Source organism: Epinephelus moara, chromosome 17 (assembly GCF_006386435.1).
Source record: "Epinephelus moara isolate mb chromosome 17, YSFRI_EMoa_1.0, whole genome shotgun sequence".
Lineage (NCBI taxonomy): Eukaryota > Metazoa > Chordata > Actinopteri > Perciformes > Serranidae > Epinephelus > Epinephelus moara.
In genome coordinates this window covers 27,324,148-27,342,569 of record NC_065522.1, presented here as the reverse complement: position 1 = coordinate 27,342,569, position 18,422 = coordinate 27,324,148, and the positions used below count along the sequence as shown (strand labels likewise).

The window sequence follows — 18,422 nt, the reverse complement described above, 5'->3', positions numbered from 1 at the left end:
TGTAAACCCTCATTCGGAATGAATATTTCCCATGTAAACTACCTTTAAAACTTTAATTCCGAATGATTTCATTCAGATTTATTTCATTCTGAATGAGAAGCCATCATGTAACCGTAGCCAGTGTGCCTGACCTGACCGCACCTCATTTAAGACTTACATGCCCATGGGCTCACAGATTGGCACAAGTACATTTACTATTTACGCAATGTAGGTGCTGGTCGTGAAAATGACAACTGTGTTGGTTTGAAACCAGCAATGAAGCTGAAAACACACCGGCACGGCGCGGTGCATCATGTAACGCGCATCACATGCCACCCCTAGCACACACTGAACGTGTCGCACTGCAGCTCGTCAACAGATGACCACACAAAGTCATTACTATTTTTACTGAAAGATCTGTACTTCCTCCACCTCTGCATTGGCTTAAACTCATGTGTGGACAGCCCCTAATTAAACTCGATTTCTCACCTGCAGAGCCGATCTCCAGAGCTATGACTCGCCAGGCATTATCTTTATAGCCATTATCTTTATAATGATGGGATTGTGGGTGGTTTAGCTCACGATCATAAGTGCTAAATTGTAGGCAACTCATTCTCCCATCGGTAGTATTCGGCATCTGACTTCCGGCAGACGGCGATACAGCCTCTGGGGGCAGACCTCGATTTTCTGGCATTCCAATTTGATTTGGGCGGAGGAGGCCAATTTACGTTTCCGACTTCTGTTTGTGTATAAGTAAATATGCTGAACCATTGCAATGGATTCAGAGTTTGCAGTGACGCCAATTATGTTCCGCCCCATTAGTTCACCGCAGGGACTGTTTAACCTGGCAACAACTGCAGCCGGCTCAAACGTGGTTGGTCAATATCACGCGGACTACAAACAGCCTACAACGGGAAACCAGGGCTCTTCCGCTCTTCTTAAGGAGGCAAGATCTCCGGGGTTTGACTACAGACTCCACATTCACTGAATGTAGAGTCTGTATATAGAGACTATAGGCAACTGGACTTGCTTGCGTTTCTTGAAGATGTTTCGCCTCTCATCCAAGAAGCTTCTTCAATTCGAAGTGACCATGACCTGGATGACTGAGAATCTTCACCAACTTTAGCCCGGGATATTTCTCGACCTCAGCAACGAGTCTCCTCATCCATTCTTTGTCACACACGAGACACAGCAACAGCTACAGAGTTCTCTTTGCATCAATGCTGAGGAGAAGAGTCGAGCTGCTACAGGAGCAGAGAAAAAGAGCTGCTACTGGAGCTGGTATGTATGAGCAGAGAGCCAGTGGGGCAACAATCCATTTAATTCTGGGGGCAGCAAGGCTGGAAACAGTGGCATAAAGTGCTGCGGGGCGGCATGTCCAGGAGCGTCAAAGGGCATCTTGCTGTAGCCCATCGTGTGCATTACATGTTTTTTATTAAGCTACATTTATATCTATCAGGTTTTTAAAAAAGTGTCAAATATAGGACGTGGATGAAATGACAAAAACATCTTAAAATAAAATTGTAATGAATGCACATTCCTCCGTAATGTACTTGAGGGTGAATTCAACCATTCCGCAGCACCTCATCACTTCACATGAACGACTTTTTACCATCCTCTATTCATCACTCCACTCGTTCTCTCTCACTCATCTCTGAAGGTTTCTCCTGTCCGGTTTTTGCCCACATCCCCCATATCTCTCCATCCTCTCATCCATCACACTCAATCCATCCAGGGTAGTTCATTCATACAGTGGAGAATAAATAAGCGGAGAGCAAACTGACATCAGATGATAAACTTCTCTGTCTAAAAAGGTTAAATTGAGAAAGAGTCTTTCTTCAGAGACTGGCAGCCGTCCATTTTAAAACTACACAACATGCTCTGAACAGGTTTTATGGGCCCCTGGGGTCAAATAGCTTACTTAGCATGTGCCAAGATGTCTGAATATAAGAACAAGAAGTACAAGAACACCAAGTTGGGAAAGAAAAAACTGAATTTCATACAGTATGATTTTAACGAGGGCTGCAGGCATGGAAAGCCTTCCCCTTTCTTTACAGTGGACAGTTAATCACACACACATACCTGCAGTGTGTCAGCAAACAGGACAATGAGGTTCTTCAGATCCAGCACCAGGTCAGGGTTGTCACAGTACGACTGAGGAGACAGAGGAGTGTGTGATATTAATGGGAATAAAGGCCCGTCATTATAAGCAGTATTTAGCTTGCTTGTGTCCTTACGGAGTGAGTCCTCAGGGCAGCAACAATTTTGGACAGCGCCAACTCCCACAGCTCCTCCACGTATGCTCTGTTGACCAGACCCTGCGTGGTGTGAAGGACGTGATCCTCAACAACAAAGAAGCTGGATGGAGGGAAGGAGGGGATGACAGAGGATGAAAAGAAAGACAACAGAGTGTCATTCGTGATACACCAAAATAATTAAGCTTATCCATACAGAACCCAAAGTGACAAACAAGAAGTTGTAGGTTTATGGGGCCGTTATATGCGTCATAATTTCTTGGCCAGATGCAGAGACTCCTGGACTCTTGCTGTCACCTTCAAAGAGATAATCAGTGTGTTTCCACCCACAAGTTTTTATGAACATTAACAGGCGGCTCGCTCAGTGTGTGACGTGCACTTGTAGATAAAATATAGGCCTATATTAATGAAGGTTCATTAGTACGGTTTTGTATTTCTCTGTAATGTAGCACAGTGTTAACAATGTTACTGATACTATTCTTTCTCACACCTTCAACTCAAACCATCAAAATATATCATTTAATATTTAGATTATTATCCTAAACATGCGGGCGACTAGTCGACTAATGGCCCCAAGTGACAACTATTGGTCAACTAGGAAAATTCTTAGTCTGGGGCAGCCCTAATACCAGTGTGAGGTTATACACAGCAACCCGGCATTGCAGAAACATAAGAGACGTGACAGGCACAACAGCACTGGCCTCTAGTGTGACACATGACAGACGCGTCAGCAGCATTTTCTTAAAAATACCAATGGCATAACATGGCAATAAAAATCATTTGTCGTCTCTGTTATACGGCAGCTGATCTACTCCTATGCTCAAAGGTTAAGGAGCTCCCAGACCTCATTGTTTTCTCAATTTGTGGACATTTTCAGCCGCAGGTTTTCTTCGAGTTAGCCGCTAACTGCTATCAGCTACTTTTTAAATCTTACGCATTAGGTCGCAAACATAACATGTTTTCAAACTGTCATATCCGTGCCACCCATGCTGGCTGCCCGATTTATACGGACATCATTTCGGCGCTGTTACTACCTCAGTTCCCGGCTGAGAGGCGAGACAACTCAGTTCCCCAATACTATGATCGTACCTTAAATATAAAAACAGTGAGGCGGCATAATGGCGCAATATTCCCGTCTTGAACAGGCAGTGTAAAAGGGGCTACCAGGTGCTGCCATTTTTGTGATCAGAATTCGTCAACAGAAGGTCCACGTCAGCAGCGGCCATCTTGGATGTTTTTGAAAACAGAACGGCGCTCCTCTTTACTGAGCTAGCTTTGTGCGCATAGTGTTCTGGAACAAGGGTGCACAAGCCAAACATAATGCCAGCACAAATTTTACGTAAAGTGCAAAGGCTCTGCAAGGTTTTGGTCATCATCTCAAAGACGCCCCCATATTAGATCAACGGTTGTGATTGGCTTAACCTGGGCCTGACTGGCTGGAAATTTGTCTGAACGGTAGGGGAACCAGAAGCATCTGCCAGAGCAAAGAAAAGATGAGCTCACAGATTCATCTGGTGCCCGGCTAGTGGAAAAGTTGATATATTGATAAAATCAAAATGTGCAATGGAATTAGACTCAGTGAAAAAAAAAACATGCCACTTATTTGTCAGTCAAGCTTCCACTGAAGAGATAAAATACCGCAGCAGCCAAAGAAAATCACATCTGTGTGGAGACTGTAACGATTTAAACTGGACATTAGCAAAATAAATTATAACCCTACTACTGCTCGGCCCATTTATACCTTCTCAGTTTTTAAAAAAAATGTTTTTTGGTGGCCATTTTAAGTGAATTCTGACAACTTTTCCAGAAAAGCCGGCATGACTTACAAAATCATTTACAAGTACTAATGACAGCCGAGCAAGTGGGGCATTAGTCCAATCAAGCACAGAAAGCTGCTGATGTCTCTGCAATGGACCGCGCTCGTCAATCACAAGTCGTACTGCTTTCTTGAAATGACGCCTGTGTGAAATGGATCAAACCGCCTGCAAAGTGACTTTGGTTTATGTCCACTGACAACATGTCTCACTCAAACTGATGCCCATTGAGCCTTGTCAGACCACAGTGAGCCACACTGTGGTCGACTTTGTGGCCCGACTGGGCATGGTTAGTCTCTTTGTCATTACTGAGGAGGAGAAATATGCAGGGAGGGGATTTTCTATTGATCTTTAACTTTATTTTCCATTTGCACAGTGCACAATGCCCCCTTCCTGTTTTTTTAATGGACAGTAAATTTCTTTTCACTTTGAAAATTTGAAGGTACAGAGCATAAAGGTCCTAGGACAGACTGTTAAAGATTGTCTGTTGTCTTGTCCATGAATGTGTTTGCTTAAGGACAATAACTGTGCTATACGAACCTTGTCATTATTATTAGAGCCAACCGATGGTGGATTTTGGAAGGGGGATGTAATAATAGTTTGGAATAGGAAATAGCTGCTTGCCAATTAATCGATCCGATGTCCAACCTCTTGCGAAAAAAACTGCACTGCCAGAAGTCAACAATCTTTGAATTTATTAGACACTGGATAGCTGTTGAACTGAACATCTACTGTAAGTCGAAGTCATTGATGCCTCAATAAATAAAAAACATCTGGATTAATAAATATCAAACTAACGGTAAAAAGTTGGTTTGTGTTTTCACGGCAGCATTTACAAGCTGGTTCAGATCCAGGTCGGAACACCTTCTCACCACAAACAAACCGCACCAGAGTTCGTTTGTAACCAGACTGAGACCATCTCTTCAAGAAGGTCTCGGCAGGCTTGTTTTGGTGTGCACCTGAATGTGATTGCTGTGTTCACACCTGCCCAAACGAACCGCACTTTGGGGGCAAACGACTTTGAGTTCGACTGAACCGCACCAAACAGGGCAGGTGTGAAAGCACCCTAAGACATCCTGTCAGCTCTAGTATTACTATTATTCTATAAAATCGGGCCCATGTTGTACAAAACTGTAACATTCCTTAATTATATAATGATTTATAACCATTTCTGTTGTCGTTTAATCACTTCTATCTTTTCTTTTTACAGCAACTATGTATGCTTTCATGCTGGTTTTCCTATTATGTGTGTACTAACAATTACCACATGTAGTTTAGTTTTACTGTCACAGGGTGACTGAAATATATTAACTATCATCCACCTGCCTGGTGCAAATAAAGGTCGAATAAATGAAAAAAGACAACTTCAGCTGCTGCTGAGAATAAAAGGAGGATTAAATTACTGATGCTGATGAAAGGATGATGGGCTGGATGGATCGACTGATGGGAAATGAGTGGAAGAATGGATGAAGGGATGACTGACTGGTGGAGAAACAGCAATGGATGAGAGACACGGGATGGCACTTTCCAAAAATGGGAATAACAGACCTGAGGGTGTGTGTGCCATTGTGTGTGTGTGTGTGTGTGTGTGTGTGTGTGTGTGTGTGTGTGTGTTAGTGTCCAGCCTTGGCGGTGTTTATAGAAGCGTCTGCTCCAGTCAGACAGACAGAAGAAATAACAGCAATAAGCCAACCACCGTCACACACACTCTATCAATCGTCACCACTGTGTCCGTGCGTGTGTGTGTGTGTCTGAATGTGCGTGTGAATGCAATGGAGAGAGCTGGATGGAGTGATGGATGAGAGGAAAAGTATATACTGTAGGAGAGGAGGGGTGAGTGTGGCCAGAGGGATGAAAAAGGATGGAAAAAAACAGTCGGAGGGAAGGAGAGATGAAAGATGTCAAATGGTCAGAAGTCACTTAAATGAAATGAAATGAGGTGTCGCTAAACGTCGAATGTTTGCTTTCACTCAAAGTTTCTCTTTCTCACCGTCCCTCACTCCGTCTTCTGCCAAGCTACACAGAGGGCTTACAATAAATGGATGGACAGATAAAGATGGTGGATATATGGATGGAGAGGTGGGTAAAGTGAAGATGGACTGATGGAGGGGGAGATGGACGGACAGACTTACCCGACAATCTGATTGAAGTACCGCCTGTATCCCTCCAGAGTTTCATGCTAGAAATGTGAAAGGAAGAAAAAAACAAACACAGAAGGAAGGAAGCAAGGGATGGAGAGAGAAGGATAGAGAGTCCAACAGCAAAGGAAAAGTGTAGAAAATATATCAGTTAGCGCCAAACACTACTTGAAGGAATACTTTACCTCCCAAATGACCATTCGTATATCAATTACTCGCAGCGTCTTATGTCGAATTCATGAAGACAACTTTGTTATTGCATGCCTCTACGATGAAAGAAGAATCCAAAACAGAGAAAATTCTTGAAGTGAAGTAACAGCAGCAAAACTAGATCAAAACATCCTTTCACAAACCCTTGCACAACTCATGCAGTATAATCAAAGTCTCATTATCCAGTCGTATGCTCAGTACTTCCCAAACAGACAGCTCCATCTGACGGGCAACTTTAAAAGTGAAACTTATCCGTTTTTGGATTCTTCGTTCACCACGAAGGCACGAGAGAAACACAGATTTTCTTCACAAATTCAACGAAGCATGGGGTGAGTAACTGATACACAAATGGTCATTTGAAGGGTGAATTATTCCTTTGATTTGCCTGATTCAATACATTTATAAAAACAAAATGTATCAAATTCAACTTCACAGGAATATAATTTACATCAGAAAACATGTACAATATAATTGATTCCTAAACCAGATACTTTTCTGATAATCCATTACCTTGTAACATTAACATAAAGTTAAAGGTTTATTTTCAAATATATAAAAAGCACAAAACCTTCCATTTGTTCAATATTCCTAATCACAGTAATTAATATAAATTATAGATTAAGGAGTGTGTGTGTGAGTTGGAGAGGGGGAGTGTATGTGCACAGGGAGGGCACGTGTAGTTAGGAGTGTGTGGACATAAAAGTGCGTACAGACACAGACAGAGTGACGGTGCAGGGTCATACCATGTTAGAGTGGGGCTGCAGCACAAGGCGAGCCTGTTTCCTCCTCTGCTTTCTGTAGTAGTTCTCAAACACATCACGCAAACCCTAAAACACAAGTTACAGGTAAGACTGGGTGGATGGGATACAAGGAGTGTTTGAGGAGTCACATGCCCCGTTATCACCCTTGCAGTGGTGCCTGAAGTGAATTTTAATACAGTTTTCAGTGATGAAACAAAGCTGGTAAAACCCTTTTATTGCCTGAAGATAACTAAATATTCTGAAACTTTAAATGGTCAGTAAAAGAAAACATATTGGGGAATTAGTAGTTTAGAGGATCCCAATTTTCCATTTCTATATATATATATTTTCTTGCTGGTATGTAGAGATATGTCTTCATGGAGACAACTTGCAGTTCTTCCTTATTAGGATGCTTTTGTTCAGTTTATTTGGTCCGAACCAACGGAACAAAACAAAATATTGCTGCATTTCAGTTCTGGCCCAGTCCCTGGTCATTCTGACTCTGGACAAACAAACCAACAGGAGCAAACATGAAGTCATACCGACTGACTGGTAACTCATTGATTGGACAGTTCTGGCAATTACTTATTGACAAATTGATCATCAATCATTTATTCTGCCTTTGTAGAAATGAATTGATACTATTTAAAAGGTCCAGTGTGTAGGATTTAGGGGGATATGTTTAGACATTTGTGGGAAATTTTTTTATGGCCAAAAACATGTTTTGTGAGGTCACAGTGACCTTGACTTTGGCCTTCGACCACCAAATTTTACTTATTTAATTCTTAAGTTCAAGTTAATGTTTGTGCCAAATTTGAGAAAATTCCCTCAAGGCCTTCTTGACATATCGCGTTCATGAAATGAGACTGACACAAAGTCACAGTGACCTTGATTTTTGAAAATCAAATTCTAATCAGTTTATCATTGAGTCCAAGTGAACGTTTGTGCCAAATTTGAAAAAAAAAATCCGTCAGTGTGTTCTTGAGATACCAGGTTCACAAGAATGCGACGCATGAGGTTACAGTGACGTTTGACCTTTGACCACCAAATTCAGATTTGTTAATCCATAACTTAAGTGGATGTTTGTGCCAAATTTGACCACCAAAATCTAATCAGTTCATTATTGAGTCCAAGTTAACAATCGTGCCAAATTGAAAGAAATTCCCTCAAGGTATTCTTGAGATACCAAGTTCACAAGAACGTGACAGACAAGATCACAGTAACTTTTAACCTTTGACTTCATTCTTATCAGAGAATGTGATGGACTAGGTCACAGTGACCTTTGGCCTTTGACCAAAAAAATTCTAGTCTGTTAATCCTTGATCGAATGTGGATGTTTGTGCCAAATTTGATGACATTCTCTCAGATGTTCTTGAGACATTGCATTCATAAGACTGAGATGGATGCAAGGTCATGGTAACTTTGACCTTTGACCACCAAACTCTAATCAGTTTTTTGTTGAGTCCAAGTTGATATTTGTAAATTTGAAGAAATTCCTTCAAGGTATTCTTGAGATACCAGGTTCACAAGAATGCCACAAATGAGGTTACAGTGACCTTTGGCCTTTGACCACCAAATTCTAATGAGAGAATGGAATGAACGAGGTTACAGTGACCTTTGGCCTTTGACCTTTGACCACGGAATTCTGATCTGTTAATCCTTGACTTGAAGTGGATGCTAAATTTTATCAAATTCTCTCAAGGTGTTCTTGAGATATGGCATTCACAAGAATGAGACGGATATAAGGTCATGGCATTGACCTTTGACCACCAAAATCTAATCAGTTCATCATAAAGTCCAAGTGGACGTTTGTGCCAAATTTATAAAAAATGACTTCAAGGCATTTTTGAGAGACAGACAACCTGAAAACAAAATGCCTCCAGCCACGGCTATCGCTGAAGCAGAGGCATGAAAAGGTGAGCAAACATCAACAGGTGGGCTAGCATTTTGGAAAGGAAGAGACCTCTGCAGATAATTTGGCTCCTGGTAAAAACCTCCTGAACGATGAACACTGAAGAAATTCTAACCAGGAGTAATTTAAACTGGTTAAAAAAAAAAACTTAAAAACCCTCTATCCTCCGTTTCACCTACTTCAAGGATCAATAAATCCTATATTATTCAAGTAGTTCAGATTTTACATAACTAGGAAAGACATCTCATGACCTTGCAGGACTTTTAAAGCCAGTATGGACCAGCTAATACCCTTAACTAGAAACGTAAGTGTCAGAATATTGTTGCTGTTGGATATTATGTCCCATATATCCTTGTAATACCTTTTCAGCTGTCAAAATTAACACTTCATCTCTAAATTAAACTGGAAAACTTAGCGTGTGGTCCGAACTGTGAGGCTGCCCTTCACTGACAATAGTGAGGTACGCAGCCAAATGTTTAAGGTTATTTAAGGCTGTGACTGATTGTTGGGGAGGATGAATTTAATGAGGTATAAAACCAAAAGGTCAGAACCACTGAACGTTGGGAAAGTTGAAATAAGGTCATGTAAGAGGCAGAGTGTGTGTGCATGTAAGAGTGTGAGTAAGAGGGAGATAGAGCATGTGTCTTTGATGACCAGCACTGGTTCAGTTTTGGTTGGCGTCGCTGGTCAGACATCAAAACTAAAACAGAAACACAGAATCTGCTCTCTAAACTTGACCAGCTCGTATCTTTTCCTTCCATTACACAGAAGCTCTCTGTCTTATCTCCCTCTCTGCTGTGTGTGAGAAACTCGTGGCCTATCAAGGACCCAGACCAGGACCCACAGTCCTTAGTGAGCTCAGAGATAAGAGTCCAGGTCTGGGCAGATAACATGCTCCCTTACCTACTGACCAGACCACCAGCAGCAGCACACACACGTATCTACACTGCTGACCACCAGGCTCTGGTAGTGACATTATATGTACACGTGTGTGGTGACCAATACCTGCTATCACTATGATAGGAGGTATTCAGACACAGAGTCAAAAATAGAGACATTTTGTGAATCTGACAAACACATCTTTGTGTTTTACTAACTTTTATGTTTTCTGAGACTTAAGTGCCATTTGACAAAAAAAAAGATACCATATACACAACACACTTGTTGTCCATTTATTTAGCTGCCGTGTCTTGAGCAACAGACTGGGAAATAATTTATGATATTTCATTAAGGGCAAAATTTTTAATATGAGATAGAGAAAATGTTCATACCCGTTTGAATCTAAAGAAGAAAGAAGAAGAAAATAAAGAAAGCAAAGTAATATAAATGGACAGAAATTGCTGCAGGCCTCAAAATCCCCATTGAGTATGCTTTACGCTACAGCTAGCTAGCTAACCACTGTCTCCAACAGGGCTACTTACAAGCTAACTTTAGCTACTCGAATGTTTGCTTTTAGACTATGAGCTAATCGTATGTTTCAGCTGAAGGTTGCTAGCTTAAAAAATCGTATATACTATAATCATATTTAAAGCTGTCAATCTTTGGCTGTAACATGCCGTTAGCTTGTAGGCTAATGGCAAACATTTCAGTAGCTATTGTTAGCTTGCAAGTAGCCCGATTTGGGACAGTGGTTAGCTTGTTAGCTATAGCATATATTATATTTTTCATTTATATGTTTCACTTGTCTATTCATTGTTTTTATTGCCTTATTTGTATTGACTTAGATTGACATTTTGCATCTTGCATTCTTTGTCATCTTGTTTTAACTTTATCCTAACCTTAACTTAGTTTTGTCTCGCTTATGTTTGGTAGGACTGTTTGGCTTGCTGTTGGTAGGCTATTTTGCCTTATAAGTATCCTGTTTTAGCTTTTGCTTATTCTGTCAAAGCACTTTAAAAACTTATTTTTTCAAGGTGCTATATAAATAAAGTTATTATTATCATTATTATCATTATAAGTAATATAAATGGACAGAAATTGCTGCAGGCCTCAAAATCTCCGTTGAGTATGCTATACGCTATAGCTAGCTAGCTAACCACTGTCTCCAACAGGGCTACTTACAAGCTAACTTTAGCTACTCAAATGTTTGCTATTAGCCTATGAGCTAGTCCTATGTTGCAGCTGAAGGTTGCTATCTTAAAAAATCATATATATTATAATCATATACGTGATTGAAGCTGGCAATCTTTGGCTGTAACATGCCGTTAGCTTGTTGGCTAATGGCAAACATTTCAGTCGCTATTGTTAGCTTGAAAGTAGCCCCATTTGGGACAGTGGTTATCTAGTTAGCTATAGCATATAGCATAGTTACTGGGGATTTCAAGGATAGTAGTTAGTTTGGTCTAATTTTGAAGCTAGAAATCTTGCAAATAGTGACCCTGCAAGATCCACAGTCTTTGCAAAATCTTAAAGCCTGTGAACCTTTATGCCTACAATCATCTAAGTGCCCCGATATCATTTAAATATTTCTCTGTATATAAATGTGCATCTATCCAGAGCCTGCCTGCTGTTACATTACAACTTTAACTATTATGTGCTTATCAGATAATTCAACTTGGCTGAGTTTATGTTGCTCCTGACTGTAAGCTCTGCACCCTACACTCAAACAATGGCCACACAAATACTATATCGGATACACATACAGTATAATAAAACTTAAGATTGTATTGAAGCGTGACTTTATGTACTTTAATCCTTTAATCTGACCCTCCACTGAACAATGTCCATTGAAAACACATCACAACAACACAATAAAGTGGATGGTAGACGTATGAATCTCACTGGTCGTAATCTAGATAGTGTTTTGGAACCACGTTTAGTTTGATGTTATGAGGTGACAAAACTGCATTCTTTAATTCCCAGATTGACCGTCAGCTGAACAATGTGTATTGAACAAAGTAGCGCCATCAAATGGCCATGAACTCTTCATTATAGTGTTTGCGCTCCCCGAGAGAGCACAGAGGTTAAACACAGGGCTGATACTGTGTGCGAGTGTGTGTGTGTGTGTCTGCTGCAACGCCACAAAAACAGTAAAGGCAAAGAGATACAGTATGCAGAGAGGAAAACAAAGACAGAAAATGGAGACAAGGTGAAGGACAGAAATAGAGAAGAAAATTTAGGGAAGATAAGAAAAAACTGTAAAGAGAAAAACAAGCAGTTTTATAAAAACAGACTGTGATCAAAATCAAATGCAAAGACAGGGATTTTTCCCCGTTTGAAAATATGTAGCTGCACAACAGTCACACCTCCAAAACACTAGTCGGCGGTGAAGTGCTGTACGCATTAAACATGCCTTAATAGAGACAATTTTAAACACAAGTACACAAATCAGCTTCACGATAACTCGCAGCATTCACAGACAAACACTTGTCTTTATCTGAAACACATTTTCCCCACAAATACAACATGCTAATGTTATTAGCACAAGCATATGGCATTTTACATTGTATAAATTAGCCTAGTGGCTAGCGGACTTTTCCTTTACTCATATAAAACCAGAAACACTGATCAAACGTAACGTTACAAAATTCGGCTCCATTACAACTCACAAGGTTCACTGACAAAACAACTGTCTTACACTAAACACATTTTCCAAACAAATACAACATGCTAACGTTATTAGCACAAGCCTATGGCATTTTACATTGTATAAATTAGCCTAGCAACTAGCAGAGATTTCCTCTGCTCATATGAAGCCAGGATAAATCACACACAAGACTTAAAATACTATTTTTGTGGAGGCTTTATTGTCTTCACAATTTATTGTTTCTTATCTGTGAAATTAAAGTAAATAAAAGCTTTGTTTCCACTGAGGGAAATGGTTTCAGCTTACAGAAATAGACAGGAGGTCTGCGTTGCCAAGACGTGTAGTTACATTTCTGGGGAGGTGCACGTCAGGCTATGGTTCTAAAAAGTGTTGATGGAGAACTTGTGAGGCTTATGGCCGTACCCATTAGAGGTTGTAGCTATCGGCCACTATCAGGGCCCCATTCCACCATTAACGATAGTTTATATAAAGTCCTATCGGAGCTGATTAATCAGCCAAACCGATACAGTCGACCTCTAAAGTCAATCATAAATCACTGTAGCTAGCAGACTAACCACTGGCTTCATAGCATCAGTCGATAAGCTCCTAGAGCTCCTTTACATTTCCTGTGTACTGTGAAACACAGCTAATGAGCTGCGATAGCTTCCTCCATTTTGGACTCTATGACTCACTGTTCCCTCAAAGGTCAGCTCCGTCAAGACTGCGAGCTACTTGTCAATGGTGCAACTTTGTTCATCAAAGTTGAGCCAAATGCAAAAGTGTGTGCAGATTGCCCTGCGAGCCAGGTCAGTGATCGCAGCGATTCAATTGTAATGACAACAAAATGTCATCATTTTAAATGCTGGCCTTAATATGTTGGTGTCAAAGCATCCCAGTGAGTCCCAGCTGTTTTGATCTGGTGCAGCTCAGCGCTCCCAGTCCAACCAGTCCACTGCTTTCATCTCCTGCCCTCTCCTCTGCTCGTTGTGTTGGACCTCCGTCCCGTGTTTACATTGATCACAACTCTGTCCACATTTCTCAACGTGCAGCACGTGTGTGTATGTGTGCGAGGGTAACAAAGGAGTATTGTTCGTGCTCCGACGCTGCTCGACTACGGCTGGAAAATCGTGGACTTTAAACATGGAAAAGAGAAGGAGGGATGGAGGCGGAGAGAAGACAGAGGAGAATGGATGGAGGAGAAGGAGGAGTGGTGGTCTTGATTGCAAATGGGATTCCACGTCCAGGTTTACTAGAAAAATAAATGAAACTGTTACATGCGCGTGCCTGTGTGAGTACAAGTCAGTCTCATTTAACAATCAAACTGTGTGTGTGTGTGTGAGTGTGTGTGTTCATGATTTTCCAGTGGAACCCCCTCCCAGTACAGCAAGCTGTGCTGGATATTCTGGTTTTCTTTTCTAATGGTAAATCCACATCTCTGCCCAATGGCCTGTCATTCAAAGTGCTGCCACACCACTCTAATGGATAAAACAGTTTCAGCAGCGTGTGTGTGTGTGTGTGTGTGTGTGTGTGTGTGTGTGTGTGTGTGTGTGTGTGTGTGTGAGAAAGAGAAAGAGGGAAAGAGAGAGACGAGCAAGCAAGCGGGCGAGGCTGACCTCGGAGGTGAAGAGGTCAGACCTTTCAACACCTTCCCAACACTGCACTCACTCCTTTCCCTTCTCCTCCATCTCTTTTCCTCCTCTTTCATTTCTACCTCTCCTCTCTAATCTCTCTCCCCGTGTTGTGTTTTCACCCTTGTCTTCCTGTTTTTGCCCCTTTAACCTCCCCGTGACCTCCCTCCCGTTCCTCCCCCTCTCCTCGCTCCTTATCACTCTGTAGCCGATTCACTCTCTCCTCCCTCTTTCCTCTAAACGCCACCATGACACCTCCGCTGACCTCTACACTCCCTCCTCTCTCCTTATCACTACCACTTGTTTATCATTTAAATTCTCCTCTCTACTGCTCCTTATTTCACCTTTTCCCCTCCCTCTCTTCTCCATCCCTCTTCTCTCTATCTTTCCTACATTTTACCATGTCTCCCCCCCTCATGATTTTCCTCCCTTGTTTCAACAACTATACTTAAAGGACACCTTAAGAGGTCGTGAACCACTGTCATAACCTGCTGATCATTAAAATGCCCGTCACTGAAGCTGCTAGAACATCCCATCACAACTCTAGAACAGCCAGACCAAAATACTTTTTCATCCTCCATTCCTAACCACAATGAAATCTGCTCGTTCTCCTCTATCATTAACCTCTTCCACTCCACCCTACCATAGAGCCATTTTTGTCAGTTTCTGGGGGGGGGGGGGGGGGGCAGGGGATCTTTAGGAGGCGACAGCAGGTCAACGGTATCTGCCATGTAGAAGTGGTATACATCATCTGAAAGCTAGGAGCCTGAAGATTAATTTGAGATGTAGCTCTGCACGGTGTGTCAGGTTTTGCTAGTTTAAATCTCTGATAAACATTAGGGCTGCTCGATTATGGAAAAAATCATAACCACGATTATTTTGGTCAAAATTGAAATCACGATTATGCAAACAATTATGTTTGGACTTTGAAAACATGCTGTATTTATCATTTATTGCCCAAAATTCAACATACCATCACCGCCATCTTGGAAAGCCCAGACGAGTCGATCGACGAACTCGAACAAGATTGGATGAGACAAGTGGACGGATCATGTGGGAAGCTGTGGCTGCGGCCGTGGGAAGAAGATGAAAAAGTACAACCCGGAGACCTTCCACAGACTTCAGATCACGTTAAGTCACGCTCGTCATTCGACTTGTATTGACTTTCCAAGATGGCGGCGGCAGGCAGTTCTGTCTAGGTCGGTAATACAGTTGTAAACAATCTTTTTAAATAAACTCTCTGATAACATCAGAAGTTCTCGATGCTTTTGGTTTTATGTTAGGGCCTGTCGCAGTCGACCACAGAAGTGTGGGAATTATAACTGGCAGTGGTTGTTGATATTTTGATAATTTGTTGATGACAAAATAAAATCTCCAGGCGTCCGTGACAGAAAATTAGGCTACCAAAAATCGTTTATCCCCGATTTCATAAATTTTGAAATCGTTTAACTTCAAAATCGCGATCACGATCACCAGACGATTAATTGCACAGCCTTAGTAAACATTTTGTTTTGTTTAGGCGCCTATTCAAACTCTTGAGCTGTTTCATACATTACTGAAGCAATTTTTTGGGTTGATGTCATTTGTTACACAGATTTGCTGCAAAATTTAAGCATTTTTTACCACATAAGAATTGATAAAAAATAGTCAAAAATCCCTCAATATTGCCACACTAAAGGCAGTGAACACCCAGCATCAATAAATACGCCCCTCTTACTTTCAATGTACAACCCCACAACTTATGCCACTGTCCTATTTCCAGCCTCGCCGCCCCTGGAATTAAATGCATTTCCCACCACCTGCTCTCTGCTTGCACCAGCTCCTACAGCAGCTCCTTTTCTCTGCTCCCGTAGCAGCTCGACTCTTCTCCTCAGCATTGATGCAAAGAGAACTCTGTAGCTGTTGCTGTGTCTCGTGTGTGACAAAGAATGGATGAGGAGACTCGTTGTTGAGGTTGAGAAATATCCCAGGTCATGGTCAGTTCGAAAGAAGAAAATTCTTGGATTTGAGGCGAAACGTCTTCAAGAAACGCAAGCAAGTCTAGTTGTCTACAATATACAACTTATGATCCCGAGCTAAACGACCCACAATCCCGTCATTATAAAGACAATGGCCAAAATAATATTGCCTGGCGAGTCAAAGCTCTGGAGATCGGCTCTTCAGGTGCGAAATCAAGTGTAATTATGAGCTGTCCACACATGATTTTAAGCTAATGCAAAAGTGGAGGAAGTACAGATCTTTCAGTAAAAGTAACTTTGCGTGGTCGTCTGTTGATGAGCTGCAGCGCGACGCGTCCAGTGTGTGCTAACGGTGCCAATGTGTTTTCATCTTCAGACACCAAGACCTTGAGGAACACCTCAGAAACTTTTGACATCTGGAGATTTCTCAATAGGTCTTATACATTGAAGTCGGTTTCAAAAATCGGTCTCAGTACAATGAAATAGCTACTAAGGGGACTAACATCATCTCATCTCACATGAATAAAACTCGTCTCATTAAATCCACAACAGTTCTTGTACTGCATGAGGAACACAGCATAGTTTTTGCCCAAAGGTGCTTGGGACTCGCATAAAGTGTGCATGTATATAAAGAGGAGAGTTTTGGGTACCCAAAGATCTAATTTTCATTTAGATATCTTGAGGTGAGAGGTCAAAGGACCCCGTGTGGAAATGGCCATGCCAGTTTCACCCTTGTGAAATTGTAGCTTAACATTAGAGCCTTATTCAGGCCCCTTCCTGACAAACTAGCCTGACATGATTGGTTTTAACGGATTCTTTAGGTCTTCTAGTTTCACATGATAACATTATCTTCTAGAGGAACGAGGGCGCCGGTGTATGAGCAGAGTGGAAGCGGTTCAACCTTCCTCTCCAAATCTCTTTTATTCTTCAGCTCCTTCCACCATCTCGCCCCCTTTACCCTCTCTCTAACCTCACTCTCCCTTTTTGCTCCCTCCCTCCAACCCTCTTCTTGCCCGTTCATTTTCTCCTTCCTGTCAAAGTTCATGCACTTCCTGTCCCCCTGCCAGAGAGCTCCCCCAAACACACACACACACACACACAAACTGAACAGAAACAGAAACAGCCGACCTTCTGACCGTGTTGGCCCGGTCACAGCCCCAACAGGCCTGCAGACACACACACACACACACACACACACACACACACACACACACACACACACACACAGACAGACCCCAAATGTGCACCTAACCCAGTCATGGCCCAGTCAACACCTCCAACCTTGTCGCTTTCGCTCTGACTGAGAGGAGACACACACGCACTCACACCCAGCAACAGCCGCCTGGTTGGAGTGAAGCCAGGCTGAGCCAGAGGCCTCATTTTACAGCATCATGTACCTCACTGTACAGAAACCTTTGGGGCTGGGTGGTGTGATGTCACACTGTACAGTTTACCATGAGACTACGGAGCAGATTTTGCTGTTACCTCTTTGATATGGCTGGTTGCATTAGGTCATTGTAGGTAATGCTGCAAATGAGTAAGCAGGACTTATTTGTAGTAATATTGTTGTACAAATAATACAAAGTAGAGCTTGGCCATATATAAATCCATATTATACCATGATATGAGACTAAATATCCAGCCCATAGCCCACGCTGATACACAATTTGCTACTTAAGTTAGCGACTGTGAGCATGGTGGGCTGGAGATATTAGAAGGTGTTACAAACTGGAGTGCTTGTGGATCAAGTCGAGGTTGAAACAAGAGAAAGTGACAGATGGAAGTCACGGAGATGGGAAAGAAAAAGAAACAATGAAGGAGATTAACTCACCAGCACAGTGTAGATGTGCAGACAGCGGTAAACTGGAGAGAAATCCACCAAGTCCTGAGCTCCAGGGACCTACAGAGAGAAATATAATCAGACTGGACGCACACCATGAGAAACTTCTTTCAGTAACATTTGGGCTGTTGTTGCCATTGCTTTTTTTCTCTTTGTCCACTATTTTCATTTATATGTTCTGGCAACACATATGTATTTATATGTCATTCAAATAAAGCAAGTTGAAACATGTACATAAAGCCAGGGCTGCCCCCGAATATACAACCAAACGTTAGTCAACCAGAAAGGTCATTGGTCAGCAAGATTTCACTGGTCGCTTAGTTGCCAACTCTATCAGGAGCTGCACCTTGTCAAAATAAATCAAAACCTATATGACTGGACCGTGTGGGACTTTTAATTTGAAAGGACAGACACAGGAAGTG

General features: G+C 41.9%; 1 protein-coding gene across 2 annotated transcripts in view; it reads right to left on the bottom strand.

Moving 5' to 3' along the window:
- exoc6b (exocyst complex component 6B) overlaps window positions 1–18,422 on the bottom strand; it is a 152,906-nt gene that overhangs the window by 93,454 nt on the left and 41,030 nt on the right. For both annotated transcript variants that reach the window (XM_050067922.1, XM_050067923.1), the window contains exons 8-12: window positions 17,992–18,060; window positions 7,140–7,223; window positions 6,181–6,227; window positions 2,217–2,337; window positions 2,062–2,133 (exon numbers count right to left, since the gene is read on the bottom strand). In XM_050067922.1, the coding sequence (XP_049923879.1) occupies window positions 2,062–2,133; window positions 2,217–2,337; window positions 6,181–6,227; window positions 7,140–7,223; window positions 17,992–18,060 (393 nt within the window). The remainder of the gene's footprint in view (window positions 1–2,061; window positions 2,134–2,216; window positions 2,338–6,180; window positions 6,228–7,139; window positions 7,224–17,991; window positions 18,061–18,422) is intronic.